This window comes from Humulus lupulus, chromosome X (genome assembly GCF_963169125.1).
Source record: "Humulus lupulus chromosome X, drHumLupu1.1, whole genome shotgun sequence".
Lineage (NCBI taxonomy): Eukaryota > Viridiplantae > Streptophyta > Magnoliopsida > Rosales > Cannabaceae > Humulus > Humulus lupulus.
In genome coordinates, this window is record NC_084802.1 from 62744955 (window position 1) to 62755167 (window position 10213).

Sequence of the window (10213 nt, forward strand, 5' to 3'; positions counted from 1 at the left end):
TCCACGAGCTGGGGTGGATAGGACCTTCACCCCAAGAGATTTTATACCTCTTTTGTTTGAAGAGTAATCCCTCCCGAGCTCGGGGAGGAGATGGTTTTTACTACCTTTCGAGCTATCCCAAAGAGACAAAAATCTTTGAAGACCTTCCGAACCATCCCCCTGACTTCAAAAGGGCTTTTTTCTGGACAGACGGTCTGTTCCCGTCTCGACATCGTTCGTTTAGGCGAATTCGTAAGTATTCTCGTTACTTTCTATTTTTGAGCTCGAATCTTTAGTCCTTGTATCCATGTTTAGTTGAAGTGTATCTCGCCTTTCAGCTAACTTTCAGCGTCCCACCCCCGACGAGACAATGAAGGAGCACAGAGGGAGCCTGCTCCGACTCCCTTATGGCAGGAGGTCTCTTTCATTTCTGTTACATGAGGACAAGCTTCGAGCTTGTGGCTTGTTGGGATAGGGCCAGTCAACCTCTGACTGGTCCAGTAAAAAATACGAACGCTGGGAGGAAGTGCCTCTGCCCACAGGCATCCTTCCTCCGAGGAGGGAAAGGAAACCACCTCTCCCAATTCGCTCGAGAAGTCCGCGGTCAGGGAACGAGGCAAATGATGAAGCCTCGGGTTCGGACTCCGATGGAGGTAAAACCCTTCCTACTTCGCGAATGTGGTCTCCCACTTTATTAAAACACAGGCCCAATAGACTAGTCTCGTGCCCACAGGATAGATATCACTTCTATATATGGAGTTGGGTAGATGACTGTGTCCATAGGTTTGATAGTGGGCTCGGGAAATACGACACTATGTATACCACAGACGAGATGTGGAATGGGATAGCTGTGCAGTATGGGACCAATGACTATAGGGACCTTTCGAGGTTATCACCAACTTATAAGGAAGGCCCTCCCCCCGCCTCTTCTGAAGACGGGGGAATTTCATGGTCCCCAAGCTCGATCTCGGGGGAAAGTTCCAGTTAGGTTTTTTCTTTCACCACTCTATATAGTGTTGGAGTAACTTGTATTTCTTTCACTGACTCACTGTGATGACTTGTGCAGGCAACATGGACTCCGACCTCGACGCCCTCATCGACAATGCGGGTGCCAAGAGGAGCAAGCGCCCCAGGGCAAGGGGACTGACAACCAGTCAGCCTGGGAAAAGCTCCAAGAGATCCAGGAAAACGCCTCCTCCTCCCCCGCCGGCTTCGAGCTCTGCTGCTGCGTCGACTGGCCAAACTAACGTCCCCATGACGATATCACCCTCGCAGGCCGTCGTCCCTGTGGTGGCGCCGGCCTCGCAGACTGATATCGCTGCCGTGGTTGAATCCCAACCTCCTGTGGCGGGTCAAATGCCTTCTACCCAGCTCGTCAAAAGACCTTCTGCTTCCCGAGCCCAGAAGCTAACTATTTCCACCCATATGGATTCGTATGTGGTGGATAATGCTGCCGGTCCTCACGGGTCTACGCTGATCTCGGATGTAATGTCCCGGATTGGCCAGAGCTACGGCAATTTTGAGGCTCCTCAGTGGCAGTGTCTAACTGGCACTCGGGACCGCACTGTCCTGTACGAGAAGAGTATCGAGCACACTGCCGCGGTAAGTATCCTATATATTCCCTTTGCTTACATTCATGCTGTCTCGAGGCTAATGATGGTTTCTTCCTTTTTTCAGGCTCTTGCTTTCACTGCCCAGCTTAATTACGAGCTGAACAACGAGGTCCATACGAGCAGGACCCTTGCCCAAGGGGAGAGGGACCTCCACCTTAAAGCGAATGACGACCTGAAGGCAGTGAATACTAAGCTCGAGGCAGTGGTTAAGGAGCGTGAGGAAATGGCCAAGGAGCTCGGAAAGCTGAAAAACGAACTCGAGGAGCAGAAGAAAGACAACATCCAGCTTCGGGAGACCAACAAGAAGCTCGAGGAAGACAAGGCCGTCACCCTCGACCTCATGGAGGATATCAAAACCCGCCTTACTGCTGAGTTCAAAGAAAAGAAGGAAACGGCGGTCTTAGCTCGATCCTTTACAATGGTGCATGCCTTCTCTATTTATAGAGAAGGATGCAGAATACTATCCCACATATTTTGGGTAGTTACTCTTTTGTGAATAAAATAAATGGCTTTAAATGCCTATAATCAGATATAAAAGGAAACGTCCCTGAAGACTAGGAAACGCATAACTGACCAAATAATATCCCACGATTCTTGGGGATTTACATTAATAAATGAGGATCATATCCCATATCTACAACACTTGTAGATATTCAAGGTAGTCATTGCGTATCTCCAAGGCTTCACGTCATTGTGCGAGCCGCTGACACTTCCCGAGCTTACATTTCTTTCGAGATGGCATATCGAGCTCGAGATCCCTGCTCCGACGTTGCTTCTGAAGATGAGGGACTCACAGAGCTATCCTTCGAGATCGAGATCATTTCGAGGTCACCATATTCGAGATCTGTACCATACTTTGCAGGCTCCGATTTACAATCGTAGAGCATACCCTTAACCCTCACGAGACCATTTAATGCGAACTCAGCTTTCGAGGTCATATTTTCTACGGCTCGAAATCTGGGTATAACAATAATTGTTAGAAAATAATTTAATATAATTTAATTGTGTAATTATGTATCAATTAATCATTTAATTGATCAAACCCAAAATATAATTACACAATTAAGTGGAAAAATAAAAGATAGTCAAAATGGTGAAATTTTGGTCCAAAAAAGACCATGCACTGCCCCACACGCCCTAAATCTGATTTTTTTATTTTAAATTTCTGAACAACATGTCGTTTCCCACAAACGGCATGTCGTTTTTTCTGGGAATGTCGAACGACGCATCGCACGCGTCTTATTCTTTGCCCGTCTGGAGTGTGCGGGTCCAAAATCGGGTCGACGCAACCCGACCTCCAACCCACCTGAGAATGGCAGCCACGACCCTCATTTTGACCGGCGTTTATGGGGTTTTTCATCCCCGAGCTATTTCTGATCTTTCCCAAGCTCCAAAACAGCCACTAAATACCCAAAAATCTCCATCTCAGATCAAAATATCCAAGCCATTTTCATTCTTTAAAAACTGAATTTCTCCCATCTTTGCTTGTAATAATGCAACAAAATACTTTTACCAAATTTGTTTCAACAACCAAGAACATTAAACCCGAAAAATGTCTGAAAAAAAATTCAAAATTAAATTTTTTTGCATATGGGTATGTAACAAAACCGTGGGTATGGGAAAAAATTTGGAGAAAAATAGGAAAAATTAAATTAAATAGACTTGAGCCTTAAAATCAGATGATATGGCTCTTGATACCAATTGTTGAAATTGATTGAACATTAAACAATAATCAAGAATTGATTAACAACAATCTATGCTCAATCATGCATAATTATATCATCTTATTTATGGCATCAAATTAGTTTTAAGAGAGACATTGTTACCTTGTAATAATGGCTATGAATCATCATGCTTCACCTTGTGCCCATCACATTCCATCAATCTACACACAAAAGAAAACAAAAGGGCAAGGGTATGATGACACTACTCTCTCACTCTCTAAACACCCACTTACAATGAAAGGATATGTGCCCTTTTATGAGTCACAATGGGTCTATTGGGCCTAGATACTCAATGAGAGAGAATTAGTTGTGTTGGCTCAATGGGCTGACCAAAGACATTTTAGAGCGTGTCCATGGGCCCCGAGCATATTAGTATGTTATGTTCATCTCATTATGGCTCAATAGGAACATTGTGCAATACCGATTATGCAATCATCATTATATATTAATAATGACATTACATGAGCAACACTTAATAATGTCAGTCCATATAAATATTCTTACAGAAAAGCCAGAACTTTTTTGGGTGCTCTATTATTATGAGTTGTTTAGTTCATGTACGTGACAATGTTTTAGAATTTGAAAGTCATGATATATCAATTATCCATGCTAGTTCTTCCCAATTTATTATATCAATTTTGCTTTAGTAAGTTTTGGAAGTTTTTATAAGAAAGAGAGAGAGCTTTCGCTGGAATTATAGAACCTTTTACAAGAAAAGAAAGAAAGTTATTTTGTGTTGTAATCCAGGAATCCAAAATGTGCAAGAAGTAAAAAAAATATTTTAAAATTCCTTCTTGTTTTAGCTTCATTATAATATCTACCAACATCAACCAAAGTAGATAGACAAATGCGATCCATAAGATTGACACGTACACCCTTTGCTTTTATCTGTTTTCCTCTCGTCACCATCTACATATCTCTTCTATAATATCCCCCAACGTACCACTATATAAACCTTGGCTTACCATAATGTATATTATATAAAAATCTCATATCTTGCATGCTTTTCAGAGTTGTGGTTTTTTTCTCCAGTCATTTTCTTCTTCTACATATAGATTTTCTCAAACACATTTTCCAAGTTTGAGCCAAACATCATGAACAAAAATCAGCTACAACGTCAGGTTGCTCTAATGAGGAGCTCTCTCATTGAACAGGTTTTGTTCCTTATTAACAACTTTCTAAGTGCAAACATTTGTAGCACTAGGGTTATATATTATCATCGTTATTAATTATTTGATTTTTGAAGATGATCATGATGACATGTCACGTCTTTTAATTAGTTGTTACACTTATTTTAAGTCAAATCACTAAGTAGCAATGATTGGTTTGGTAGCTAGACAACGATTATTATTGTTTTGCACCCATTAAAGAGTTCTTGTCCTAAGACAATTTTTGGAGTGATGGGAATAACTTTCTTTTTTACTTTGTTGCTTTTGGGACAACCATATGGAACAAATTTGAGTGAACCACAACAAATAAAACGACTGCACTAGTTTGGAACATTATCTTGTCTTCGTGTCTAAAACTAACGAGTGATAACTTTTTTTTTAACAAAATAATAATAATCATAAAAAAAAAATAAGCAAATAGAAGATTACTAAAAACGAATAAAAAGTCGACTTGTCTTATTTCAGGACTGGCTATATATTTGGATGGATAGGGAGATTTCAGTTTAAAAACAGTTACAGCTAGCTAAAAGGATAACTGCGAAAAACGATCATACTGGAAACATATATATATATATATATATATATTTATATACTGCATCAAACATTCTTATATATATATAGTTCTATATCTTATTTAATAAATACATTTATTTTATTAGTTCAATTTTTTTCAACAAATAAACAATTTTTTTTAAATGTACTTGCAGGGGTACCTGGATGAGCAGCAATTTCTTCAACTGGAGGATTTGCAAGACGATGCTAACCCAAATTTTGTGGAGGAAATTGTGACACTCTTCTACAAAGACTCACACAGACTTTTCCACAACATAGAACAAGCACTGTGAGTAGTAACTAATTTATAAAGGCTTTATTAATTCTAACATAAATTTGTTTATATATGTTCATATATTTATTAATTAATTGATCCCAGATGCTCTAATTAATATTGTTTTTCTTAATCTATGTATAGGAAAAGCAGACCTGTTGACTTCACTAAGCTGGATAACTATATGCACCAATTCAGGGGTAGCAACTCCAGGTGTTTAATTTTATTTTCTAAGCAACTTTATTTTTTTAAAAGTTCAATGAGATTTACATAAATATTTTGTGCTCCACAAAAAAAAAAAAAAAAGAAGCTGTTTCTTCCCCTTTCTCTGTGCCCAATACGTTGAATAAACATAAAAATAATTAATAGGAAAATCTTGTTGGCTCTCTACTCCAGTATGTTAACTAATTATGGTAAATTTGTTGCAGCATTGGAGCTATGAAGGTCAAGAATGAATGCAATCAATTTAAAGAATTTTGTTTGGCAGGAAACGCTGAAGGGTAAATAAATAAGTTATACATATATATAATGATAAATTTATTTGTATATATACTCCTCTTATTTTTTAATTTTTTTTAAAGGTCTCCTGTTATTGTCTAGTAATATATATGTTTGACTTTTGTAGATGCATTAGGGCTTTTCAAAAAGTGAAACAAGAGCATGAGACTCTAAGGATGCAGCTCGAAACTTATTTTAAGGTACTAATTATAATTTATTATATATATATATAACATTTTTATATTTTGGGACAATCATGTGTAATTACTTATTACTTTGTTTGTATATTTTGTAATTTACAGTTGAGAAGGCAAGCTGGACTGGCGCAGACTGTTTAATAATAAATAATATATATATGGAGCACGTCAATTAATATGATGCAAAGGAAGAACATAGATTTTGGTTACGAAGGCTGCCATCATCAACTATAGGGCCTAGGCCATATATACCTTAATTATATATAATGATATTTAGTCGTAGTTGGCAAATGATGTTGAGATTATCTTAACTGTGTATGTGTTATTCAAATAACGTAATGTTTTTCTTTTGCCCTTTTTGATCCTTATCTATAAAGGATTATATAAATATATATATATATATATATATATATTAATATAATGTACACGTCTTATTTTACAATGAAATGTCTCTATCTTAAATATTTATTTATCTTTGGCCCTTTCTTAAATATATATTTATATTTAAATAAACTTCCTATTAAAATTAGAGTAATATATTGGTAGAATTACATCTTCGTTTTAGTCCATTTTGTAAAACATTATCAAAATTAACTAGCAAAATATTATGAAAACTACATTAAATTAAGTACAAAATAAATTTAATAATAATAAAAAAAATCAATTTTGCCAAGGCCCCATATTAACTATCAATAATGCAACTTTATTATTTTATTAATCCTTATATATTACACCAAAATTTATTTATATATTTGGCAAATCAACATTAAATTATGGAATTATATATGTGTTCATAAGCTTAGTTTAGTGGTACTATTCTCCTCACAAGGAGAAGGTTCCAAATTCAAATCTCTCATTCCCAATGTCAAAAAAAGAAAAAGAAAAAAAAAAGAAGAATTATACTACTTTACTATCATATAATAGATATATTATGTAACTTAGAGATATTTTTATACACTTCAACAAATAGGGTCATTTGCGGCGTAACTATTAGCAGCGGACATAGTTTGCCGCTATTGCAGAGGTTATGAGTGGCGGACTAGGGGTTCTGCCGCTAGTAATGCGTCGATTATTTAAAACAATATTATAATATCTATTAGTGGCGGACTTGCTATTATTAGCGGCGGATAGTCCGCCGCTAATAGACAAAAGAAAATACCCGGAAAAGTAATAAGTTTTTTTTAAGATTTATTAGCGGCCGGTAATCTCTTTTTATTAGCGGCGACCTACTCGCTGCTAGTAGTATTAGCGGCCGGTAATCTCTTTTATTAGCAGATGATATTAATAGCAACGGGCCGACCCGTCGCTAATACTTTTATAGTTTATTCACCCCATCGTCTTTCTCCCAAATCACTGAAACAAATTTTCTAATCTCTCGGTTATCTCCTCCCTTTGCCTGAAGCTTATCTCTTGATTCTCTCTTTCTATGAGGTAAGAATGTATATCTCTCTTTCTATTTTGTTAATTAGGATTGGATTTTGGGTTGGCTAAATGTAATTATGCTATTAACTTATATATACATATACTATTCAACTTTAGTGTAAATGAATGAGACAGAGGAGTTTTATAAGCATGTATAACTATTTATTTTTCAGTGCAATTTTATTGTTCTTTAGTAAATGACAATGATATTTCTATCTCTCGGTTTTCTCTTTCTGATTTTTTGTTTATTAATTTTGGGTTTTCTCTATCTATATGTAGCTTGCTTCACTACTACAAAACTGGGCTTTCCTGACACCCAACCACGACAGCCAACTCTGTTGACTATCGTAATTGCTTAGCGGGACTCTATGCCGACAGTTAAAAACTGTAGGCATAGAGACCAACGCAGACAGCTAATAACTGTCACCGTTGTTTTTTACTGTCGCTATTGACCCCAACATCGACAATTAATTCGAGACCAATGCCAACAATTAAAATGTGTCGCTATTGATCCCAACGCCGACATTTAATTCGAGACCAATGCCGACAGTTAAAATGTGTCGCTATTGACCCTAACGCTGACAGTTAATTCAAGACCAATGCCGACAATTAAACGCTATCGCTATTGACCCCAACGACGATAGTTAATAAAAGTCAAATGCCGACAGTCATAAAATGTCGCCAAAATTCAAATAAAAAATCTAAAATTATAATTAGTGAATAGTATAATTTTAAAAATAAACTAAATTATGTAAATATATATTTATAAAAATTATGTATTCATTAAAAACTTTTAAAACTATATTTTTTTTTCTCTAAATTTTTCATATTATTAACTTTTGTATTTATAATAATTTTTATATCAAAACCTAAATTTATTATTCTTTAACCTATTTATAAAATTAATTATATTATTAACTATATTATTTTTTAATATATTTATAAAATTTGTATTAGTTAAAAAAATAGTTGTTTTATTAATTGAAAAATTATTTTTTAAAAATTAATAAATAGTTGAATTTAAAAAAATTATGTAAATATATATAGGAGGCAAAAGTTTGGAGCCAAATGAAATAACAGGCGGCAATTGAAATACAAGCGTCCTTTTTTTTATTTTTTCTAAAGTAACCTATCTCATTCCCTCAACTCTCTTCTCTTAGCCTCACCCTCTCTCTTCTCCTCTCTTTATCTCCCTCACATCTAACATTTCGGATCTCTCTCGAAGTCTTCTCTTGCAGGTGGCTGGCGTAGGAGTCTCGACGGTGACGGAAATGGCGACGGGGACGGGGCTCGACCAAATAATCAACACTCTAGGTTTGGTTTCTTATTTTTTCTATTTTGTTCCCTTTCCACTCGTAGGAACATGTTGAAATTTATGTATTAATTAAAGGAATATTTTAATTTGCTTTTGGTTGGTTTTGTAGAGCATTCTGTAGACTGCTACAACAATGAACAGCTTCACATGCGCTCCATTCATCCTCTCGACCTCTCTCAACTCTCATAATTTCTTAATTCTCTCTCTCTCTCTCTGCTGAATTTTTTTTAATTAGGTTTAATGCAACGAAAATTTCTTTAATTGATATAAAGAGGGAAACTTTTGAATTATAAATACATTTTTTTAATGATGTTCAACATATCTGAAAGCGGAAATCTGAAATTTATCAGGTTTTTTTCTTCATTCGGGTCATTTGAATATTTGGAGCAGAGTGTTTCTGGTCCATTCTCTAGTTTAATTTGAGCGCATAACTCTCAGAGTTTGGTTGCACCGTTACTGGGGAGACTGGAATTGAATCCTGTCATTTTGGGTCTATTGAGTAATGCAATGTATAAAAACTTGTCTGGAGAACATTCCCTTTGGACGATATAGATTTTTTACTTCAAGAGATTGACTCCAAATTGTTTGGACAAAGGAGAGTTAATGACAGTAATATGTTTGGTTCTCAAGAAAATTACTGGCATAGAATTCCTGTTGAGTGAAGTTATGGAGCCCCATCTTTTTGTTTTCCGTAAGCAGAAGAGGGATGGACCTGAGAAAGTTATACCGATGCTGACTTATTATGTTTTGGATGGGTCGATTTTGTGACACCCCATGTCACTATGGCTGCTTTCTGGAATGACGATTGCCCTACAAACCAACATGAGTCTTTCCAGCGTGCTCTGTCCTCACTCGCACGCTTCCTGGGAAAACTTCCCAAGAGGCCACCCATCCCTAGATTACCCTAGGTCAAACACGCTTAACTTTTGAGTTCTCAAGTGATGGGCTACCGAAAAGAAGATTCATCTTGTTGATATAGGTAGTACCCATCAATCCATTTAAGCCCTCTTCAACTGTGTAGTCTCATACCTACACAGCCTTAGAATCATCACGATTGACCTTCCCCAGACGGTGTGGGATTGCACAGCTTACTCGGTCTTTCCCCTTACGGATCACGGGATTCTGACTATCACAGATTTACCAAGCACCAGAGCTTTGCAATGTTTTTGCTGCTCAAGTTGTAGGTGCTTTCTCAATTACAAAGTTATATTGTTATCTTTTTATGTCTTTAATTATTAATGTTTTTCTTTATAAGTTTATTTGAGGCACAACATTATCACTGGAAACTTCCAATGGTGCGACTTTTTACATGTGTAGCAGGGCCTAATTTGAAGTAATTTGGATACAATGGTTAGTTTTGTTCTCTTAGTTTTGAAGTAAGCACAACATGTGAACTTCAGATATATGGAAAACTGCATAAAGTAATTTGGCAGTTAGAGGGCAATATGTTTAATGTGGATTGTTTATAAA

The 10213-nt window shown here is 36.4% G+C and overlaps 2 protein-coding genes across 3 annotated transcripts; both read left to right on the forward strand.

Moving 5' to 3' along the window:
* The first annotated feature begins 1233 nt into the window (after positions 1–1233).
* Positions 1234–3781, forward strand: LOC133805896 (uncharacterized). The gene is made up of 3 exons (XM_062244039.1): positions 1234–1581; positions 1657–2013; positions 3722–3781. The coding sequence occupies exons 1-3, from the start codon at positions 1234–1236 to the stop codon at positions 3779–3781; spliced, it is 765 nt and encodes a 254-aa protein (XP_062100023.1).
* A 536-nt stretch (positions 3782–4317) lies between these two features.
* LOC133803408 (histidine-containing phosphotransfer protein 4-like) lies at positions 4318–6360 on the forward strand. Of its 2 annotated transcripts, none has more exons than XM_062241443.1 (6): positions 4318–4470; positions 5193–5326; positions 5456–5524; positions 5740–5811; positions 5937–6009; positions 6112–6360. In XM_062241443.1, the coding sequence occupies exons 1-6, from the start codon at positions 4411–4413 to the stop codon at positions 6145–6147; spliced, it is 444 nt and encodes a 147-aa protein (XP_062097427.1). In that variant the 5' UTR covers positions 4318–4410; the 3' UTR covers positions 6148–6360. The 2 variants fall into 2 exon arrangements, with proteins under 2 accessions (XP_062097427.1, XP_062097428.1); XM_062241444.1 differs by having other exon boundaries at positions 4334–4470; positions 4951–5326.
* Positions 6361–10213: the final 3853 nt, after the last annotated feature.

What these genes read in the sequence shown, in the direction of transcription:
- LOC133805896 (XM_062244039.1), top strand. Translation starts at nt 1,234, where the DNA reads ATGACGATATCACCCTCGCAGGCCGTCGTCCCTGTGGTGGCGCCGGCC. An exon ending in GTATCGAGCACACTGCCGCG is followed by an intron (nt 1,582 to 1,656) that starts GTAAGTATCCTA and finishes TCCTTTTTTCAG; the next exon opens with GCTCTTGCTTTCACTGCCCA. An exon ending in TAGCTCGATCCTTTACAATG is followed by an intron (nt 2,014 to 3,721) that starts GTGCATGCCTTC and finishes ATGGCTCAATAG; the next exon opens with GAACATTGTGCAATACCGAT.
- LOC133803408 (XM_062241443.1), top strand. Translation starts at nt 4,411, where the DNA reads ATGAACAAAAATCAGCTACAACGTCAGGTTGCTCTAATGAGGAGCTCT. An exon ending in TTGGCAGGAAACGCTGAAGG is followed by an intron (nt 5,812 to 5,936) that starts GTAAATAAATAA and finishes TGACTTTTGTAG; the next exon opens with ATGCATTAGGGCTTTTCAAA. An exon ending in AGCTCGAAACTTATTTTAAG is followed by an intron (nt 6,010 to 6,111) that starts GTACTAATTATA and finishes TGTAATTTACAG; the next exon opens with TTGAGAAGGCAAGCTGGACT.